Source organism: Sander lucioperca, chromosome 15 (assembly GCF_008315115.2).
Source record: "Sander lucioperca isolate FBNREF2018 chromosome 15, SLUC_FBN_1.2, whole genome shotgun sequence".
In the NCBI taxonomy this organism is placed as follows: domain Eukaryota; kingdom Metazoa; phylum Chordata; class Actinopteri; order Perciformes; family Percidae; genus Sander; species Sander lucioperca.
Window position 1 is genome coordinate 20,988,455 of NC_050187.1, and position 22,651 is coordinate 21,011,105.

General features: G+C 41.4%; 2 protein-coding genes across 3 annotated transcripts in view; one reads left to right on the forward strand and one right to left on the reverse strand.

Moving 5' to 3' along the window:
* spock2 (SPARC (osteonectin), cwcv and kazal like domains proteoglycan 2) overlaps positions 1-17,589 on the forward strand; it is a 28,354-nt gene extending 10,765 nt beyond the window's left edge. The window contains exons 2-11 of one of the 2 annotated variants that reach the window (XM_031306291.2): positions 1,950-1,958; positions 2,492-2,537; positions 10,248-10,362; positions 10,702-10,807; positions 12,588-12,696; positions 13,704-13,838; positions 14,241-14,459; positions 14,993-15,055; positions 15,942-16,073; positions 16,641-17,589. In XM_031306291.2, coding sequence (XP_031162151.1) covers positions 1,950-1,958; positions 2,492-2,537; positions 10,248-10,362; positions 10,702-10,807; positions 12,588-12,696; positions 13,704-13,838; positions 14,241-14,459; positions 14,993-15,055; positions 15,942-16,073; positions 16,641-16,780 — 1,074 coding nt within the window. In that variant the 3' untranslated portion in view covers positions 16,781-17,589. The remainder of the gene's footprint in view (positions 1-1,949; positions 1,959-2,491; positions 2,538-10,247; positions 10,363-10,701; positions 10,808-12,587; positions 12,697-13,703; positions 13,839-14,240; positions 14,460-14,992; positions 15,056-15,941; positions 16,074-16,640) is intronic. The other variant, XM_031306301.2, reaches the window with a different exon arrangement.
* A 1,163-nt stretch (positions 17,590-18,752) lies between these two features.
* Positions 18,753-22,271, reverse strand: tysnd1 (trypsin like peroxisomal matrix peptidase 1). The gene is made up of 4 exons (XM_031306277.1): positions 20,951-22,271; positions 19,872-20,002; positions 19,545-19,730; positions 18,753-19,349 (listed from the first exon to the last, which is right to left on the reverse strand). Exons 1-4 carry the CDS (start codon positions 22,027-22,029, stop codon positions 19,147-19,149), a joined length of 1,599 nt encoding a protein of 532 aa, XP_031162137.1. The 5' UTR covers positions 22,030-22,271; the 3' UTR covers positions 18,753-19,146.
* Between the last annotated feature and the right edge of the window lie 380 nt (positions 22,272-22,651).

Here is a 22,651-nt window from a genome sequence, read left to right on the forward strand (position 1 = left end):
AACGATAATTGTGAGAAACGGTCAAGTATAAACCTCCATCTGGCAGACAGATCTCCACATGAGAGTGTTATTAATGTGTCTGTTTTTTCACTGATGAGGCAGTGATGCACTGTCAACACGACCAAAACCCCTCAGGGTAACCCCAGTGAACACAGAGTGCATCTCACAGCTGACATTTACCTAGAAACACCTGTCAGTCACACACACAATCTGTCAGATAGACACACACCAGTTTCAACCAGTTTCCTGTTTGTTCTTCTTTTTCAAGCCACCCAACAAGCACGGTATCTGTCACTTTCTTTTAAGAGATCTTTTCGCTTTTTTTAGTGACACTGTGCAGTTCCACATGAGCTGAGCCCAATCTTACAGTGGACAGGCTCATGGGGTCGTGATCCACATCCTACAGATATGAGGGATTGTGATCTGTCAATCACTATTGTGGAGCTCGGCAGCAGTCGGCCGTGTTTGACGCGGAGGCTAAGCTTCCCCGCTCCGTTTAGCAAGAGGAGATCTTTCTGATGTTATCAGGTAGATCACAAAACTCCTGGATAGTGTTTTCAGACCTCAGCTTGCTTCCTCTAATCACTTCAGAAAAAAATGCAGTCATTTCATCAGAATTCTGCTCTGTTAGTCATATTTTCGAGTGATATAACTTCTTTGCTGTGTGTCAAACTTGTCAGCGTGCTCTGCATCTCATGCTCACTTTCATTGTACACTAATACAATATATTTTCCCCGAATACATTTTCTGCAGTCTCTCTTTTATGAAGTCATTGATTACCAGTCCTGTCAGCGCAGCAGGACACTTCCCTCATCGGTCCTGGCAGAAACACAAATAAAGAAAGGCTGCTAAATAATGCAGGAGCTGAAGCATCAATAAAGGAGACATGGGAGGCGTCAGATTATTGGCCAGGTCGTAGACTCTTTGCGGTCTTACCCTGCTAATGCGTGACTCCATCAGGCCCAACAAGGTTAAACTACATAACCGGCAATCATTCATGAAGCTCAAGAGTGTTGATTTGAAATCCACACACCAGCCAGTTTACTGGAAATGCTTTTTCTGTCATTGAGCAGGGGAAATGAGCTTGGCGCTGCAGAAAGTCGAGGATGAGCAGAGCAACAGCAGCGCAGTTTGGTAGATTTCAAGTCTCAAGTGGAGTGCCAGTGATGGAAATATTTACCTCTGTGAAATGAAACTGTGAGGGTCAAAGAAGAAGGTCCCAGCTTTCATGAGGGCTGCTTATTTCCCGTGTTGTGTTAGGATTTATCGCCTTCTGGGGAGCTGTTTGGCACACGCTTCCAGTACAGTAAATGTTTACGGTGATGAGTAAGTCATCTCTAAGGAGGAGGAGGGTGGTCGATTGTAAATGACTCATGTTTATTATTTCAGACATATGCTCAAAAAAAGCTTTACATCTCTCGTGTGGAATTCCCTTATATTTAAGGATACACACAATCATAAATGTGTCTAATGCTCTGACCCTGTTATGAATTTTCGGGGTTTATTGAGATATGCTTCCAGTTTCAGCAAGAAGAAATTTGTCTAAAAGTGTATATCATTTATTTAATATTAAAGGCCCTGATAACATATTTTCTTAATCATCTTACTATGAGCAACATCATGCTATTTTGATACAGTTTTGGTTATTTCACTAAAGAGATTTTGTGTATTTCTGTTATTTTCCCCTTGCTTTTCTTACTGGTTTTGCACCAATCAGAGTACTGGGCCACTGTCAATCAAATCTGATAAAAAAAAATCTTAAAAGGATGTCTTTTCAACTTTGATTCTTGTTAATTTAGTTGTGGATGTTACATGTTATAAAAGGGGCTTTAAAGGAACCTAACAAGTCTTCCTCGTTTCATTGAATGCAGCTTAGTACCTAAATCTGAAATTACACTTTTCTACACTAATATTGGTTCTTTTCTCTCCTTTTGCTGTCATTTCAACAGGAGGTAGAGGTCAGTTCTTTACAGTTCTTCTTCACTGCTAACTTTGTTACTATGTCTTTTTCATTCATGACTCATTTCCTTGTCTTTTTGTGCGTCTTCATCTCTTCTCCATCCATCTTCTCTCTTTTTTTTTCAAATCTCCTCCAACTTGCCCATTTTAATTAGAAAGATTAATGTTCAAATTAAGTTGGGAGGGGAAGGCAGAGCACTTAAAAGAGCCATATGTCTCACATATAGGCATCGCCTATATGTGAGACATATGGCTCATATGGTGCAGATCTGTCGGGCTCATTTCCATACAGATGTACTGTATATCCACAGTACATACCCATATGTCTCTTGGCTAATTATTATGCTGCAAGACTAATGCACACATTATAATCACTGTGCAATGATAATGTACTTCTCCTCTATGAAGATGACAAAGTGTTGATGTGTTATGCTATCAACAACACTGTGCACTCAGGCCTGCAGTGTGAATTATGTGGCTCCTTGTTCTCTGCAGCTGCTAATAAATGATTGTTTTCTTCATGTTTCTGCAGGATGATTATGTCCGTACCTGGGATGAAAATCAAGGTTCTGTTGACAGTAAGTGTTCCACCATCTCATCGCTTTCTTGCTGTGTGGTTAGTAAAGTCCCTGAATGCCATTTAACATCAAAGTGTTTTGTTTTGTTTTGTTTTTTGATAATTTAATATAGGCTAATTATTATATTTGTGGCTTAATCCTGAGTGTGCAATGACACATTTTGACCAAGCACATAAATATATAGTTTAATTTGAGCAAACAAAAAACTATTCTGTACCTAATGAAATGTAGTTTTAGTTCCTAATCTAGTTTTACTAACCGTAATGAACATCCAAATACAATTATTGAGCCCAAAATAGAGTTTTGTTTGTTCAAATTATTTTCCTTCTGCTTAATAATAATTTCTCTATACAACATGTATGCCATATTTGTAGTGTGAGACAGAATAAATATGTTTTCCTGTTGAGAAGGTTTCTCTGAGACACTATTAGTCTAAACATAAAATAGCCTTTCCCCTTGATGCTTTTTCTCTCGTGAAAGTGAAAGATGGAATACTTCCATTAAAGCATATAATGTAAATCCACAGTATTTCAGCTTGTTGGAGTATGTTTCAAGTGCAGTTGCTTCTTCATTGACTCACACACTCTCCTGTCGGGCAGTTGTCAGACTCTCTTTTTGAGCTGGCCATCATGAAATTCCATTATATCTTGGCTGCTTGACAGCTGACTCCAAGCCCAGTCGGTTTGCAGTAAAGACGCTTTTGACTCATCAGGAATGCATTTCTTCTGTGGCAGCAAAACATGTTAAGGCCTTTTTATGCTTCTGCGTAGAATCGACGGCGTACCCCCCAGACCCCTCTGTGTCTACACCGGACCCTACGCCGTAGCCTGACGTGCACCTCTCAAAAAATGTCACTACACGCAGCAACGCACGTCGCAGCGATGCATTTCCCCTGACTCATTTCCTGGTTCTCCTTCTCCATAAACAACATGAAATCAAGGAGAGGGTTAACTTTTCCTGCTAAAGATTTCCCACCTTGGTCAGTAAACACAGAGGATACACTTTGTTTCTCTCACTATGACTCTAGAGTCGGCACACGCTCCGAAGCTAATCGCTGTCACTCTCTCACTTCTCCCTCGCTTTAACACACTCCCCACACACACACACACATGCCGGCTTGATGCTTGACACACCAGCGCACAAGTATAAACATCAGGCCACTTACATAGGCTATGGTGAAAGCTCTGCGTGGAGCCTGCGCAGAACCATAAAACGGCCTTTAAACAGACATTAAGAAAGCATCTAGCCTAGCAACATTAAGGCTACACACAACCCATAATGCAACACTCTTGATGCTCAATCTGTAACACAGGGATTGGCACACTAACACTCATTTCATTCAAGAGAACATTTGCTGCTGTTAATGCATAAATGTCTATTCTGTTATTGTGTGTAAAATAATTTAAGGGATCTCAAAGATAACACAAAGCTTAACAGCCAAAACCCAAAGTACATCAACATATGTCAGTCCATCAAAATAAAACCATATTAAATCCAATCTGGCAATTTATGTGAATAAAAAATCTTTTTCTGTGCTCACAAAAGGTCTCATCATGTGCATAGGGTTCAGGCACAAACATACATATTGGCCAAAAGAAAAAAAAATGGTATAACTGCCTTGGAAGCATGCTGATGCAGTGAAAGCAAAGCCACATGATTTATTGAAGCTGCATTAGCTCATTAGCCTGCACTGTACTGTAGCATGGAAGCAGAATATGTGGCCTGTGTTTGAACTGTGATGCTTCCCAGACTGTCAGCGGTTCATCGTGTTAGACAGCGCTACGTATGCTCTGTGTTTGTATTCTGGGTCAGCTGCTGTCCACATTTGTAGTGTGTTCCTCGGCGAAAAAAGGTTGAAAGATGTTAGCGCTCTGTTTTATCTGCTTGAGTGGATCCAATGTGCTGTCTGAGGTCTATTCCACAACTCCTGCTGAGACTCCAACCTTAATTGAGCCGCTGCAAGATGAAGTCATGACAGAGTCGTGTCCTCGACCATTGTCGCTTGATTTGCAGCTCAAACGAAGTTGGCTGAATGGCAGAGTCCATTAGCGCAATTTCCAAAGGTTTAATTAAGGCCTAATTATGGTTTCCAATGAGTGAGACAGAGGTGGGGGCTAATATGCCTTGATTTAGTGTAAAGTGACTGACATCAACATTATTCCTGCCAACTCTAAGGCAGTTTGGTGATGAGGACTGGGGGGAGGAAGCAAGTTGACTAGTGTAGGGGAGTATGATAGGGTGAAAATGAACAAGGGAAAAGTGAAAGGATGTCTTTGTGCTCTGGTCATCTGTCAAGAGGAAGCTGTTTGTTCACCAAGAAGAAGACAAAGAGTAGGTCATAAGCCTGCAACAAAAACATGATACACTAAAACTGTAATGAGCCGTGTAATGCTGTTATGTGTCACATGTTGATCTGAAGGGCTTCATTTTTATTTTTAAATTTAAGTCTTTCAAGAGCTTTCGTTCAGTGTGAAGTTTTTTTTTATCTGACACACTTAATTAACATGAATTGTTCTTTTAAATAATCCGCCCAGTGTCCTACCAATTTCATATTGGACAATTCTGCATCTTGTGACTGTCCAGTGCCAGCATTCAGTGCGGCCATTTGCCATAATTACAATATTTCCTTAACTTTGATGATACCATCGTTGCCATGCGTAAATATTTCAGAAGTTACGACACATGATGATAAATGTGGTTTTTGAATGTAATCCTGGTTTGTATAGAATAGTCCAATATTGATGTGTTCGTATGGCAACAGAATGGAAATAATACCCCAACCTTTGTCAACCAAGCCGACAGATAAACTTCACAAAGTGGCATAGCTATAATCTAAGTGTTCAACTCTGTGTGCTCAGCTTTTATGACACTTCAGCAAAGCTTTATATGCTTGCCTTAGGTTTTCAGATGAACATGAACTTTGATTTCACACAGTATAAAACCCTTCATCTATCTATTTCCCTTGCTCTCGCTGACATGAGTGTGCCATCTCCCTCCATTCATCTGCCTTCCTTTATGAGTGGCCTAATGAAGCGAAGGAGCAAAAAGGGGGAGATTTGTCCCTCTGAGACATCACTAAATCAGCGCGATGTCTTCACTCCCGAGCTCAGATGAGCCTGCCGGCCTCAATTTTCAGGCAGGCAGCCCAGACTGCTACTCTGCCGTGCAGAGGAGGACAGGGCTTTTGAACTGTCAACACTCCTAACACACAGAAACACACAGTCAATGCCAACAGCAGACCGAGGTGGAAATTTGCATTTAGGCACCACAGTGGCTGACTCCACTTCAGCTTGCTCTGTGCAGAGTGAGGGAGAGGTCAGGGTGATTTACTGTCAAGTTCTACAGTCAATTCATCAATCCATCAACGAAATGAATCACCTCGCTCTTAAAACAATGAGAGGAGAGCGGTTGTTATTTGGACTTGTAAGAACAAGCAAGCGTATATGCACACGTATGCACAAACACACCTACACTCAAGTGTTTGTGTACAACACCCACAGAAGACCCAGATCTTTTTATTAGGGATGTCCCGATCAGGTTTTTTTGCCCTTGAGTCCGAGTCCGAGTCATTTGATTTTGAGTATCTACCGATACCGAGTTCCGATCCGATACTTCTATAATAATTCAACTTTATAATACCTCCAGACCACAGACATACTCGTGCTTTCCGCTTCAAGCTGCTTCCGTGTTCTACTTTGCCGGCATTTAACCAATAGCGTCTCTGCAACAAAGTGATGTCATGCTGCACGCGTTGCTGTTTCTGTGTGGAGTCAAAAGGGTCTAACTCTGTGCCACCGCATAACTATAGATGTGTTAAAAAATAATGAGAATATATATACATATATATCCAAGTCCTGATCGGGAGGTAACGTCCGATTCCGATCGAGTCTGAAACCACGTGATCGGGCCTGATTTCCAATCACGTGATCGGATCTGGACATCCCTACTTTTTATACATACACTTTCAAGTGTACCTTGGATTTCCACAAGCCCATCTCAGCCAGAGAGGCCAGGTGAATGGTGAATGGACAAATCAATGGTTTCAGATCAATGGCAGACACTAAGGGGTTATGAAAATACCCCACACTACACAAGGTCTAGAGTTTAATACCTCTTGAGGCTATTGATATATACTGTTGCTTGGAGCTCACACACAGACACACATCTGGTAAATTGCAAATGTCTTGTTGAAGCCTTTAGCTGGAAAACCAGCTCAAAACTCAACATTAAGACCATCAAGCAAATCATCAAAAATCCTCGAAAGACCTCTGTAAGACCTCTCCAGTGCTGTTTTTACTCCACAAAAACAGCTACAATCCTCCAGGGCCTAGTGCTGCCCTTCTCACCTTCACACTTCACAAATTTGTCCAGTGTCACCCCACCCTGCTGTCCCTCTTTGGGTCAGCTGGGGCTGCTTCTATCAAATTCAAAGCCCCATAAACAAGCTGTGAAGGGATCAGCATGTTACTCCAACTCTAGAGGGTGTCAAGCCCTCCCTCCATGTATTTAAAACTAATCTTTTTAAGACATGCTGCACATCATCTTCTTGCTACTGAAGCTCCTTTATTCAACATCCTCTAATTACACTCCAAAATAAATCCTACACGTTATATCTAATTTTAGCTTGAATTTGAGTTATTTCCCTATTCTATTATTTTTTTTGTTGTTGTTTTCAGGAGGTGCACTAATAAACATTTGAATATTAATGAATAGTTTGACATTTTGGGAAATACACTTTTTTGCTTTCTTGCCAAGAGTTTGTTGAGAATATCAGTACCACTCATATGTCACTAAATATAAAGCTAAAGCCACCTGGTGAATAGCTGCATTACCAACCAGAGGGGAACAGCAAGCCTGGCTCTGTTTACAAAATCCTACCAGCATTTCTAAATTTTACTAATTAACACGTTGTATCTTATATTGTTTAATTTGTACAAAAACTGACATGTAAAAGCAACAAGTTGCCAAGTCGCCTGCTGTCTCAAACTTCATATTTAGTGGTATTGATTTACTCATCGAACACTCTTCAAGAAAGTGAATTTTCCAACATGTGGAACCATTCCTTTAACAATGAATCAGTGCCTTTAGCATTGTTTTGGTTTTACTGCAACTTTACGGTTTCAGTTTAGACTCACTGCTCTCACCACCCTGGTTTCCAGCAACAGTAGGCAGCTGTTTTATGTAAATCCACTGTATGCTAATGTTACCTACTCAGCAGAAAGTAGACGGTAGCAATGAGCTGGTGAAAATAGTGGAGCAATTAGCAGCCAGGTATTTTTCTCAGGAGTTAGTGGAGACCAAAACAGAGCTAAAAGTAGAATGAATACTGGACTTACATTCATCCAGTGGATAGAAACACGACTGCAAATAAATGTCTGCTACCGTAGATCTGTAAATGAGTAACTTTTGCCATCACAGGGGACAATATGTGGTTGTGTTTTCAGCTTGTTGCACTGCCAGCAAATAGCCAAAAAAATCAATTAATGCAGGTTTTGACCTTTATTCTCCTCTAGGTTTGCTGGTTATATTTTTTGTCACTGTAGGAAGTCAAGCCTGTATTTTTTTCATTAACTGGCCGTGTCTGGCTACCTAGAAGACAAGATAGAACTGATGATATTAGAGACTGAGTGCGTAAATAGTAGATAAGAGGGTTGATGATGAGGATGTGGTCTGAGCTCTGCTTTCGTTATCCTCAATCCGCAGGGATAAACCTCATGCAAATCTGTATTGGATTAGACTGAAGCACAGGGAGCCTAATTAGGAGAGATTTACTGCTGCAGGCATTAGTTTAATACCATAGGAGAGACTTTCAAAAAAGTAAAAATGGAAGTAGGTTGTGCTTACGGGGTTGAATAGAGAAAGCATGGATGTGATGAGGAAAATAATACACAGTGAAGATGTGTGATTTGAGAAGACAAAGGAATGTGAAAAGAAGGAAGACAGGAATATTGATAGATATGATTGCACAACGGGGGGTTTCAGAAACGGAGAAGGAGAGAGTTCTCAGCAATACCAGATTGAGGAGCAAATCACAGTCAACCCAGAAATGATTCCCGAACCACGGAGAGCCTGTTGCTATGGAAACGTCATCATAGCAGGCACTGCTTTAATCCGTGGAAGCCTGTTAAGTTAACATGAGGCTCAGGCAGCCACCTTATGCTTCTGTACTCACAACACAACGCTGTGCCAGCATTGTAGCCGACAAGATTTATTTACAAATGTTTTGCTATTAGAAGGCAGGATTATCTGCTCTCTGTTTGTACACTGCTTCTTTATTTCTTTCATTTCTTTAGCTTAAGTGTTGGTTAAATCTTCATTGTATGGATTTCAAAATACATTGGTTTGCGTACTTGCCCCTTACCCGCTGTATCCACATTAGTGTCTTAATCTCCTTGTCCTTCTTTGTGTCAGGAGGTATCCTAAGGGTTTAATTGGATGCTGCACCCTGATTCTGCTGATGCACTGGTGTGAATTAGACATATGGGGACATCAAACCTGCAAGGAAAAAAAACAAAAAGGCAGGCAGTGACAAAAGAGGAGAGAGTTGAAAAAGAGCAAGAAAGGCAGAGACAGCCAGAGAGAAAATCTGGGAGATGTGTGTGATACTGTACGGAGATACTCTACACAATCAACGCCGACCGAGATACAGGGCGACCAGAGGATAGACTCCACTGTTGACCGTCTAGATGGATGAGGAGTCTGCATCTGGGCAGTAATGCCTCCAAGCCTCACTGTGTCTCAGTCAGTCAGTGAGTCCGTCAGTTATACAACCAGCTCAGCCATGACGGGGTGTATTGTTTTGGATTTGCTTCTCAAATCAGATATCTGTCAGTTTGCTTCAGTAATCCTGTGATGTTGGCAGCATTAATGTATTCAGAAATTATAATAGTCCCATAAAAGGCAGGGGATGGATACAAGCATCTCCGTCGTGTAGATGAAACCTGCAATATCAGTCTGTGAATGATCTGTATTTCGGTGTACTGTACTGATGGACAGTGTCGGTGAATAAAGGCCAAGGGATGTGAAGAGAATAGAGTGTGACATCCAGGTCGGGCTCCAGGAGGCCTGCTAGGAACAGACAGCTGTGACATATGAGTGTGTGTGGGGTGCTGACACACTCTCCAGCATTAGCTGCTAGCAGAGAGTGTAATGGATGGATGGGGCAGATTGAACTAGGCACGCAGGCTTTATTGCGAGAAGTATTCATCTTAACAGATCACCTGAAGTGTAATATTTAAATCGTACTTAAATAAGTAAAGAAGAAGACGAAATCTGAGAGTGAGGTCACGGTGTTGCAATTGTACTTTTCTCCAGTACAAATCAACTTTTTTATTGAGTAAAAAGATTTTTTTGAGACTAGTGATGACTTTACAAAACCTCAAAACAAGCCCAGCTGCATTGGAAACTAGGTAATCTTCATCCTGTGAGGTCTTTTCATTTTTGTATTCAGAAATATGATTTGTTTTCTACTATCGATAAAGCACAAAATGCCTCAACATGCATATTTGTTACAGTGCAAGACCAACAGTTCTCCACCGCTCTAATAATTTAGACTGACTCAGGTTATGCTGAACAAGGGGGGGGGGAGATTTCGGATTTGAGACTGGCAGTGAATAGTACAATGATGGACAGAGAAAGATACAGCAAAAAGTAAAAAAGTGAAGCAGTGACGATAACACAGTATACATCTCATTTTCTATTTTTTCCCAGATGTAGACACCACCAAGGACCCCTGTCAAAAGGTTAAGTGCAGCCGACACAAGGTGTGTATTGCCCAGGGCTACCAGAGAGCTGTATGCGTCAACCGCAAGAAACTTGAACACAGGTGAGTGTGTTTAGCCCCTGGGCAAGAACTGACTAACTCCCAAAACACATACATAGTCAAATATCTTCTCTGGTAATGCAACATAAGGTCAACACAAGCAAGTTTACAGTCTCTGAATTGTGCTGGTCTGGGGGATATGGTAATAACAAAACTTGTTTGTGCACCAGTGCCGTACGACTGCCTGCTGTTTAACGATAAGCTTATACATCCAGACAACATGGCAGTTTGCTTCATGTTTAGATTGGTGCTGCTGTGTCTGTACGCAGAATTACCACAGCAGTTGTTGTCTCAGCTGGACATTAGTGAGGCTGAAATGTTTGCATGTCCTCTGTCCTGCAGACTGAAGCAGCCTGCTCTCAGGTCTCCTGATGGAAACTGTCAGCCCTGTCCCATCTCCTCCACTGGGCCTGTGTGTGGATCAGACGGACACAACTATGCCTCAAAGGTACACTGAAGCAAATACATACCCATAGGGCTTGGCTATATTTCAATATTATCTGTTTATCAACCTTCAATGGTTTCATGGCTCAATGATACAATCATATAATTGTATGATTTTGTGGAGCATATTTCCCTAAGGAGCTGGTGGGGAGTAAAGCAGAGCTAAAAGGAGAGTCAATAGTGATCTTACAGTTGCCAGGAGGCTAGAAACACAACTCTGAATGAATGCTTTCATTATCTTCAGGATGTACAACTGTTTGCTAACACGTTTGCCATAACCTTCATAAGGTGTTAATATGTCTAGGGTTCAACAATAATGGTTGCCTGATGGCCTAGGGCAAGTAAAACGCCAGGTTCGGGCAAGTGCTAGAGTATCATGATAAAAGCAAGCAGCATCTTGCTTGCATGGTAGCTAAAAGGGCTTTGTCATTATAAAAAAAAGTAAAAATTGACTTTGGGCAAGTAGAATTGGCACACCTTAACGTTGAACCCTGATGTCAATATTATGTTCAAAGCTTGTTTCTGCTGCCCCCAATTGGCCAAAAAACAATCAATGCAGGCTTAAAGGTGCAGTAGGTAAGACTTATAAAACTAACTTTCTGTCATATTTGCTGAAACTGACCCTATGTTCAAGTAGAAATACATAAAAAAAAAAAAATCCAGCTCCTCTGGTACTACCTAGAGCCTGTAGTGCGATTTGCAAAAATCCACAGCTCCCTGTTCAGAACCTCCAATCAGGGCCAGGGGGGGGGGGGTGTCTAACTGCGGGTCAGTCACTGCTCATGCACACACATTCATTCTCCCTTGTGGGGGGAGGGGCTTAAGAGACCGCTTTGGGCTTTAGCAAAAAGGGGGGAGGGACTGAGAAGTTGTCGATGTTCACATTTTTTGGCTAAGTCCTGGATCTTCGCAATCTTACCTACAGCACCTTTAAGTTTAAACATACAGATAATGATGCTTTCCCTGGCTTAATCAGTGTAATGAACATGTGTATTTCTCTGAAAAGAAAAGACAAGAATTAATGACGTGTGTAGGTGGAGGATGGGAATCATTGGCAGTGGAACTGTACAGCATCCCCCTCAATAAAGAAGTGAAAATAATGTATGCGTGCAGCATCACATATGTTGTGTATGCTTTATAATAACATATGTTGTGTTCATAAGAATTGCTAAAATAGTCTTGACACCTTACCAGTGTAGCCTACACTAACAGACACATGTAAGCTATTTACACTGAAATACTATACAGTATACCAACATGTGCATCTGTCAGGTGCTGGTACATTTATTTACAGCTTTGACTCTGTGTTATACACATGCTAACATAATGCACTAAGCATTGTGGGGTAAAGAGTGACATACACCTTGCACATTCAGAGCTGAGCAGTGTGGGGGGACTCTCGGGAGAAAAAAACGAGACAAAGAGACAAGATATATAGCCTCAGAAGGACCAATTGGTGGCTTGTGGTGACAGATTCCCATGTGTTTATTGATTTATGCTTTGTCTTTTGGATCACTATTCCCAACCTTTGTGTGCAGAGGTTGAGAAGCGCATTCAGGAGCAAGTCTCAGATTTGAATTAAATCGGTCACCTCATGAATATTTGATCTGTGTTGCAGCAATAACTCATTTTACTTCACCTTTGTGTCCCCTTGTCGAATCCCGCTGTGTGTGTGTGTGTGTGTGTGTGTGTGTGTGTGTGTGTGTGTGTGTGTGTGTGTGTGTGTATGTGTGTGTGTGTGTGTTAATGCATGTACGGTTAATGCGTGTGTGTTTGTGTTTCAGTGCAAGCTGGAACAGCAGGCGTGTCTTACGGGGAAGGATCTTACCCTGAAGTGTTCAGGTCTGTGTCCTTGTCCAACTGCTGCCCCTACATCCATGGAGAGTAAACATGGTAAGATCAAACACACACAGCAACTATGACAAAACAAATATATATACAGTATGTAGCATAAATGAGTACACCCATGCTAAATTTGACTAAAAAGAGGAATAAAAAATCATCTTTTGGAAATTGAACTTAATGCCTTAATTAAAAGAATGAGGAAAAATCCAACCTTTAAGGACACCAATTTTCTTTGTGAATGAATAACGTATCGTAAATAAATAAATGTTCTTCCTTAAAATACAGGGAGCATAAGTAAGTACACCCCTATGTTAAATTCCCATAGAGCAAGGCAGATTTTTATTTTTAAAGGCCAGTTATTTCATGGATCCAGGATACTATGCATCCTGGTAAAGTTCCTTTGGCCTTTGGAATTAAAATAGCCCCACATCATCACATACCCTTCACCATACCTAGAAATTGGCATGTTTTTATGTCGGTTAGCCTAATAGCTGGTTTGATTTGCATTGAGAGATGATTTTATGGAAAGTACCCCATGACAATCTCTAGGTATGGTGAAGGGTATGTGATGACGTGGGGCTATTTTAATTCCAAAGGCCAAGGGAACTTTACCAGGATGCATAGTATCCTGGATCCATGAAATAACTGGCCTTTAAAAATAAAAATCTGCCTGCCTCTATGGGAATTTAACATAGGGGTGTACTCACTTATGCCCACTGTATTTTAAGGAAGAACATTTATTTATTCACGATACATTATTCATTAACAAAGAAAATTGGTGTCCTTAAAGGTTGGATTCTTCCTCTTTTTGTTAATTAAGGCATTAAGATCAATTTCCAAAAGATGATTGTTTTATTCCTCTTTTTAGTCAAATTTAGCATGGGTGTACTCATTTATGCTACATACTGTATTTAATATGAATTCACTGCAATACAAAGCTTCCCATCTCCCTTTTCTATTCTGTATCTTTGTCTCAGAAACACACAACTATCATCATAACCACATGACTAGGTGCAACAAATATCATATTCTTCCTCTCACTCTGGCCTCCACAGAGAGCTGTACTGGACAGGATCTGGCTGATCTCGGGGAGCGTCTGAGGGACTGGTTTCAGCTACTGCAGAGCAATGCCAAGCAGAACAACAATAGCAAGACTGGGGCCAAAACCACTGCAGCCAGCACCACCTCAGGTTAGAGCTACGATTTAATTAATCCAGACAGCATCAAGAGGGAGTCACAATATTATTGTTTCAGGGAGTATACTATTAAAAGAAAACAAGTTTATTATTAATTGCAAAAGCCATAGGGAAAATAAAATCCTCACAAATTTTGCTTCACGGTTCTGCTGGTGCTGCTTTCACCTTCATGTTTTCTGCAGTTCTCACTGGATAGATCATATCAAACATGTTTGAAAACAGTTGCAGGGCTGGGTGGATGGATCAATATAACTTTGCATTACCTGTAACTTAATTAAGAAAATTATAAATAGAGTGGATTTGCATTGGAAACAGGTGATAATACTGAGCACACTAGCACAGTTTCATTTTCCATTTGTGCAGCTGCCCCCTGATGAAAAAAAAATGTTTTTGCAGTGCTGGACAGGAGCCTGGTGGCCAGCTGTAAGGACTCCATAGGCTGGATGTTTTCCAAGCTGGACACCAATGGCGACCTGTACCTGGACCAGGCTGAGCTGGCTGCCATCAACCTGGACAAGTACGAGGTCTGCATCCGGCCCTTCTTCAACTCCTGTGACTCCTACAGGGACGGCAAGGTCTCCACTGCCGAGTGGTGCCTCTGCTTCTGGAGAGAGAGTGAGTATTCTGGAGAGGATGGGAGGTTTGTAGGCTGTGTGTGTGTCCACAGGCATACACACATTCACATGCCTCTGTGCTGACATATTCTCCTTGCATTCAAACCTCAAAGCGCTAGCTTCCCTCAGGTGTAGCCACCTCTGTGTTGTGTGCTTGTCTGTCACTATTTGTCTTCCTACTCATCCTCCCGTTCCCCTGTGGGGTGAAACGGTCACCGCAAGGAGCTAAAAACATTCCTGCTGCTTGTTGGCAGCCTGATTCTCCCACAGCTCTCAGAGACTGAGTCTGTCAGCCAACCAGCCAAGCAGAAACTAGGTCTCGGTCCCAAGCTCATACAGATTTTTGTTTGTGAAGGAAACACTGGAATTGATTTTAAAAGGAGGAGGTATTTAGAAAGCATTGATTACACTCAGAACACTAAAACTGTTAATCGTTTTTGGCAGATTTTAGATAGTCATTTTTCTTTTCTGTGTCTAATTGTGTCTAGGAGTGTGCTTTGTACTTTTGTAAGACATGTTTTCTGTCCATTGAAGAGCCACCCTGTCTGACTGAACTCGAGAGGATTCAAGTACTAGACGGCGGCAAGAGAAAGTTTGGTAGGTATCTGACTTCCTATAAGAGCATTTCAGCGCAATTGGATCTATCTTTCTTGGTGGAGGGATTTCATCCAGCAGATGACAAGCAGGAGGCGGGGATTAGTCCCTAATCAGTCTGGTGGATTATAACTTGATACTGACAGACCGCCAAAGAAAGCAGTCATCATGTCTTACATTACAACATTACAACATTACGTATATGTGAGCAGGTGTGTGTGTGTGTGTGTGTGTGTGTGTGTGTGTGTGTGTGTGTGTGTGTGTGTGTGTGTACGCATGTGCGCACTGCAGATTTTGGCTGGCTGACTGGGCTCTGAGTCAGGACTCTCCAAGGACACAAAGCGGCGAGCAGGAGGCAGTCTGCCAGCCCGATGCTAAGATGTTCCTTTGAAAGACTGTTTTGCCCCATCTAATTTGTGTTTTCTTGTTTTTTCATTATTAAAAAAGTAGCCTCTGAAATATTTAACGTTATGACAAATCCCTCCATCTTTGAAGGGTATGAAAACAAGACAGTGATAAATGCAACTACAGTATGTTGTGCTTGGCTTTCTGCACAGGCTGTATTTCATATTCATCTAACAGTTCAGCAATTGAAAACTTTCCAATCTTGTGCCCCTCCCTTATCCCGTGTGATGATGATTTGCTGGCCATCCCCCACACCACCCCAATATGCTGCAATATGCTGACTTAATACTTATTCACCTCTATCTTGCTCCATGAACATATTTGTATTCATGGAATATGAAATTGGCTGCCACATAATGCTGCATGCATTACGTTCTTACTTTGCCTCAGCGCCATGTGTGATGAGGCATGATGCAGAATGTGTTCATCTGCTTGTAGGTTACCATACCCGACTCTTATTTGTGTTTCTGCGTGTGAACGGCAGGTCGATTCATCCCGAGCTGCGATGAGGACGGCTACTATAGGAAGCAGCAGTGTGACAGGGGAGAGTGCTGGTGTGTTGACCAAAACGGAGGAGAAGTAGCCGGATCTAGGATGCGTGGCAAGCCAGATTGTGGTAAGTCCTGCAGGTTTCAGCTGTCAATATGTATATAAATAGGATTTGAAATTGAAAGCTGAATGTAGCCAAAAAAAAAAGCTCAAAATGTCCGCAGCAGATTGGCCCACTTGTCTATAGCACCCCACATGCATTCTGCACAAGGCTTTCTTTATGTTAAAGGACTTGAGGCCCACTGCAATAACTCACTGCAGGGACCAGTGCCACATTCATGTGTCTGGAGTCATTTGCATTCTAAAGCGGCACTTGTCACTGTGAGAAAAGTCTTTCAAAATAAATGAGGGCTGGTTGGACTGAACCTGCACCTGATAAGAATGAGTCCCCTGGCAAGGTTTAGAAATAGCTATTAAAATCCAGACATAGTCAAACACATGCACCCTTTTTACCATTGCAGTCAATGTTTTTAAATTGATTTCAGCATTTGTCATTGATAGAAAGGACTCAATCAAAGTTGAGAGGAAGACAACTACAGAACTTAACGACACATATACAAGATTGACCCCCCCACACACACACACACACACACACACACACACACACACATGATCTCTCCCTGTCTCTCTACAGATAATGAAATGGCATATTCAGGTGATATTGGCAGTGGGGTTGGATGGGAAGACGAGGAAGAGAAAGAGGCTGAGGAGACTGCAGAGGAGGCTGAAGAGGAAGAGGTGGGAGAGGTGGATGATGGAGGCTATATCTGGTAAACGTGTAGTCCAACCTCTCTACAGGAGCATCTTGATGGTCCCGAACACAAACACACACACACAACACACATATCCTGCAAAGAGATGGACACGGTGAAGCTCTCACAACACTGGCTTATGAAAAAGCGAAGGGAGAGGGTTGCACGGATTGGGACAGGGAAGATGCATATGTTATGGGCGTATTTAATGTTACAGGATGTACTTTAACAGGCAGGGGAAGGGGACATATCACTATTAGGATATTATGGGTCTGGAGTTGGGTTTTGTCCCTCATACTTGTGAATCTTTGTTCTCTTCTGTTGTAAGTCCTTGGAACTATCTTTGAGCAGTTTTTAGCTGATGCATAATGGAGACTTTAAGCAGCTGCAGGTGCTTGTCGTGTGCTTGCATAAAGAAATGGGGAAAGATTGGGTGCATTTCAATAGTCCAAATTGGCCTCTTTCATCTTTTCTTTCTTTCTTTATTTATATAACCAGTTTTGGTTTCAGGCAGGAAACGGGCGATAAAGAGAGGAAGCCATGTTAGGATATTGAAAAGTACCCTTTGTCTTTACCGTTTTCGTCATTCGCTTCGGCTCATATGTGACTGTAGTAACTCATGACTTATTAAAAAAAAAAGTTTCTCACATATCACTCTTTAGCTTGTATATACTGTGTGTATCAGAAGACAGACTGTCACCTATTAGTCCCGTTATTAATGCCTTGAAAGCCTAGCGGAATATACTGCTTAGTTGACAAGTGTACATCGTATCATAATGTGGATCAATTATTGTGTTTAATAAAAAATAAATAAAATAAAATAAACTGGTCTATGTGGCCCAGCTGGCTGCCGTACATCTGAGTCTGTGCTTTTGTTCTTGTCATTCTTTGTCAACTTTTAGCACTGTCATGAACCTTGAGCAGTGGTGTTGGTGTCTTGAAAACACTGATTCTTAAAATCATGCTATTATTAGAATTTGTTTGTGGATCGTTTGCAGGCATCAGTTTAAGAAACGTTTTAAAACAAGTTAAACTACATTCTTGAAACTTGAATATTAAGTACAAACATAATAATAAATAACATTCGATGCACATCTTTGCAGCCGACCTTAAAAATACTATTTTAAAGACATAAAGCTCCTCTCTGTGTGACTTATCCTCTGAGAAACACATTTTATTATCTGCTCGCTTCTACTCTTGCCTTAGCTCAATCTGCAGTGGAGTGTTTCTTATACTGTAGCTATGGGAAACAGAAATGAGATACAGACCCAGGTCTGCATATCAGCACTTTTAACAGCACAATGCCTATAGAAAATTCTCTCCTCTGGACATTGCTCAAGCCTCTCCACTGTGAACTAATCAGTCTGGGAACAGTGAAATAGAAACCTTACAGTATGTTTCATTGTATGCACATTCTTGGAAGCTCAGGCCAAGAAAGCTTGTTTTAGCATTGTAAAAACTGACAGTAACCGATCCTATGAAATGTCATTTCTCAGTTTCACATTTCAACAATAATGGAAATCAGAACCAGTAATGTCCCAGTGGGTGAAACCTTAAATGTGTTAGCTGTGAGTGGGTATGCCTGCCAACAGATGTCTGAATACCTGATATCGACAGCAGGTCTTCTGGCTACCCAAAGGGACCAATCATTTTCAGCAACCTGTCAGCCCATTATGCTAAATATTCCTCCTGCTTGGCAAAAACAAGCCATATATAACAGAACCAGGTGTAAATCCTAACACATCTTCTAAAAGAAAAGTGTAATATCTTTTCTTGATGATGCAACTGTAAAAAATAAAGATGAGATTTTAAGAGGTAAAACCTGATGCACCATCGTTTTATCGGATGTTTTATGAATTTACAATTTACAGAGGAAAATATGGGTAATTAATCTTGCTCTATTCAGCCCTCTATCTCTATTCATAATCCTTTGGTATTTTATTTGTCATAATGTGGGTAATTTGTGATAGAAATATACCGAGCGTACACCGAAATGTCACCAGAAAAAATACTTTATTAGTATGATTACATTACTGTACATTACAGTACAATAAAACAATTTTGGCAGGTATTAAATTAACTTGTCTGTTAACAGCAAGTGGTCTTATAAATATTTCACAGTTTACTGCATGATTCTGGGTTGAGTGTATCAACATTAGGAATTCATGATTCTTGTTTTAGTTGCATTTACTACTTCAGATCTGTGACTTGTCTTTGAAACAAATCAAGGTATGAAACATTAAGTTATATATTTGAGAATATTATTTTTGTTTAAAAAGAAATACACATATCAATTTGATTACATAATATGATTTTGCATAAAATTCATATTGATTTGACAATCCAATCTTTTTTCTCTAGCATATCTCAAGGTTCAGGGTTCCTCAGTTATAGTTTGCTTTGTGCACCCTGTAGCCTCCACACTGTGCTGACTTCTTTTTCTGTGGTGTCCAACACCCTGAACACATTAGCATCCCTTGTCTGGAGAAAGTGCTGCAACAATCTCTGGAAAACAGTCACTGGGATGCTAAAGTTGAGGTGCGGGTAGGTCACTTTGGCAGCCAAGTCCCTTGTGTTGCTGGACACGATACCTGCAAAACAGCAGATAAATCCTTATACTCTTTAAAACTGCAAATGCAGCAGTACAAAAAGAGCAATCTGCTGCGTATAGCATGCCTTCTCTCCACACATGTGGTGCATTGTTACAGGGAAGTTTTCTATGGTCATCATATGCCCCCCACTGATCATAAAGAGTACATGATTTTTGTAGTTGCAGGGTTTCTCACCCAGCAGCTCTCCTGAGCGTTTTCGCACCACAGCACCTCCGCTGGTCCCTGCTTGTACTGCACAAGTGGTCTGAAGCATGACAGGCTGGTCATTCAAGCTTATGGCTTTGGAGAGAACACCACAGGTCAGAGACGGACCACATCTCCAACCCAAGCCACCATATCCCACCACAACTACAGATTCACCTGTAGGCAGAGAAGCTGAACATCAATCTTATAACTGTTGAAGTAATAAGTAAAGAGACAAAGATCTACTCTGGCACTGAATATGAAGCCAGATGTTACTCTAAAAACTACTATTTTCACTAAGCAAGACTGTAATCAAACCTGGATTGTAACTCTGAGCCATTCGAGGGACCACAGTATCTGTGGCGGATTCTCTTAGCTGCACCAAAGCCAAATCATAGGGTGAAGAGGCTTTAGTGGAAAACAGCACATCACCCACACCATCATGGACTCTGTGAAACAGAAATTGCCAAAACAAACAGCAAACATTACATATTCTGTATTGTTTGGGCAAAATCTGTACACACTATAATCAGTTACAGTTATTAAAAGGCCCTGAACCCACACAGGGCTGATAAAACCTCCGCTACACGTTACCAATGCTACAACCTTACACATGTACACATATATAAACACGTGGTGTAGAACTACATATTTCGGGAAGATGCTAGATACATTTCTCTGTGACACTCTGCCTGGGCCCAAGAAAACTTACAGGCGACTGAGGGAGATACAATATACACACAGTAGAGAGAAGACATCCAATTAGGCAAAATATATGAAATCAAGGGTGTAAAGGACCTTTAAATGAAAGACATTAAATTAAACAGTTGACCCAAAATGAAAAAGTTTATCCAATCACCCGGACTACCAGTTTCTTTATATTTTTTGAGTTTAGGCTTGGAGCTGAAAATTTCAACTAAACAGAAATGTCTCTTTGCAAATATACATTATTCATGATAACTGACCAATCACGTGATAAAATGTTTTATCGAGAACTACAGGCTGAATTATTGTGACTTTGGAAAGAAGCCCTGTTGTTGAGTTTTCCTGAGGCTTTAAGAACCACAAATGCAACTTAGTGTGTAGTGAGTTTTAGGGGTATTGAGTTTTATGCGTTCCAAATAACATTACTACTAATACTAATAACATTTATGATAGCTGTATTCCATTCAGGAGTGTCAGACCCTGATGCTGTGCATACCATGGTGGCATACCAGCATCGCTTATGGGAACACAGAAATCGGACAGAGCCATCATTAATGTTGTGATTTCCACCTGCGTTTTTGCTGCTAAAAATAGTCAAATGTTTGCTGTGAAAAGGGGTATTTTAAACATGTTTTAATGTCTTTTTGGTTCCCTTCATGTACAGAGACAATGTGGTTAAGATGTGCTGTCACCTGTCCCTGTGATGGAACTTCAGGGTGACTGTTGACTTCCCGTTGACAACGTGGCGACAGGTCACAACCAGCTGAGAGGCAACAACAACCCCTGAGCCCCAGAACCGTCCACTGTCGACAAAGCACACAGTGGGGCGTTTTACAGCTCTTGACTCATGGGCTGCGGTGGACATGAGGAGGTCTGCCTCTCCCAGATATAGCCAAACATCACAAAGTGGATCTTGAGCTCTCATGCAGCGGATGATGTTCCTGAAGATCAAGTGGACGGAGCAGACTAGAGTGAGGCCTATCCACTCGTTGGCCTTCCAACCAAATGGAGACACGATCAGTCCAACGAGATGCACATTGCCTTTGCCTTTAACCGCAAACAACCCTCCACCTTCTGTGCCTGGCAAGCACCGAGCGTCTGTGAGGATGACAGCGTTCTCCTCTCCGGTTAGGTTGCTGATGATGCCCCGGCTGAGGGTGCTGATGAAGAGATCTAAGCAGAGGGAGCCAAAAGGTGAGCCACATGCAACAACAGGACAGCCTTTCTGGAGAGATGAGCTGCTCCGCCAGGGTATAGATCCTGATTTCGTGCTGCTGTCTGCCACACTTGCCTTGAGTACAGCGAACCAGCTGAGGAACTGGGCATCTCTGATCAGCCCTTCATCCTCTTCATCACCATGGAAACGCCACTGGTCAGCCTCTTGGAAAACTGCCTGGAAAGTTTGTTTGAACTCCAGGCAGTTCACCAGCATCAGCAACTCAGCTGCAACTTCCCGTTGAAATGTTGTTTTGCTTCTGGAGGGTGAGGATACTTCTCCCTGTACAGACTGGTTGGAGTCCAAATATCGCTCAGTAGAAAAGCTGACACGGATTTTAAGTTTTTCACTGAAGCTGTGCGGTGACAGGAACCTGTCTGCTGCTGAGAGGGGCTCTTTCTCGGTGGTAAAACGGGAAAACGGAATGCCAGTGCATATCACTGTTCCCGTTTGAGGATGGACGATAACTCCGCTGCAGCTCACGGGTTTCTTTGCTGAAAAAGCCTCAAATACCTTGACAACACAGCAATACTTCTCTACCTCCTTTACCTCCATGTCGTTAGCAATGCATGTGAACCGTGTAACGTTTAGCAACTTAAAGACACTGGAAAAAAACTGTTAAAAAGCAGCTTCACAGAGCAGTGGTGAGACACGAAAACAAACCCTTAAGGTATAGCAGACATACGAGTTTAAACTAGTGTTATATCGCGACACAGAAGTGTTTAATAACGCGAATTGTGGAATCGTGTCGAATCGTGTCGTGTAGCTTCCGGGTTTAGTCTAATTGGTCCACGAGAAAAAACCGACAGCTACCGATTAATGTGATTGGTCTTAATGTAAATACTCTGAGCCAATGGAAAACAAGCAGGCGGGAACATTGTTTGTTTTTTTGCTACAGCTTCAATACATAACTTTGAAAATACAATGTTTGAACGTTTTGGGAATCATTGGAAAACATGAATATCTGAAAGGGAGCATAAATCACCTTTAATTAAAGGTAATGTGTAAAACTAGGCGTTTCAATTGAAAAAAAGTGTAAATGTTGCCTGTTAAGTTTTTATTCAGTTATTTTTAGTTTAAGAAAGCGGTAAAGTGTATAAATTAGTAATAATAATATAGTTTAATAATGTTTGTTTTTGGTTATATCAAACCTTTTACTAATTAAAAATCTGATAAA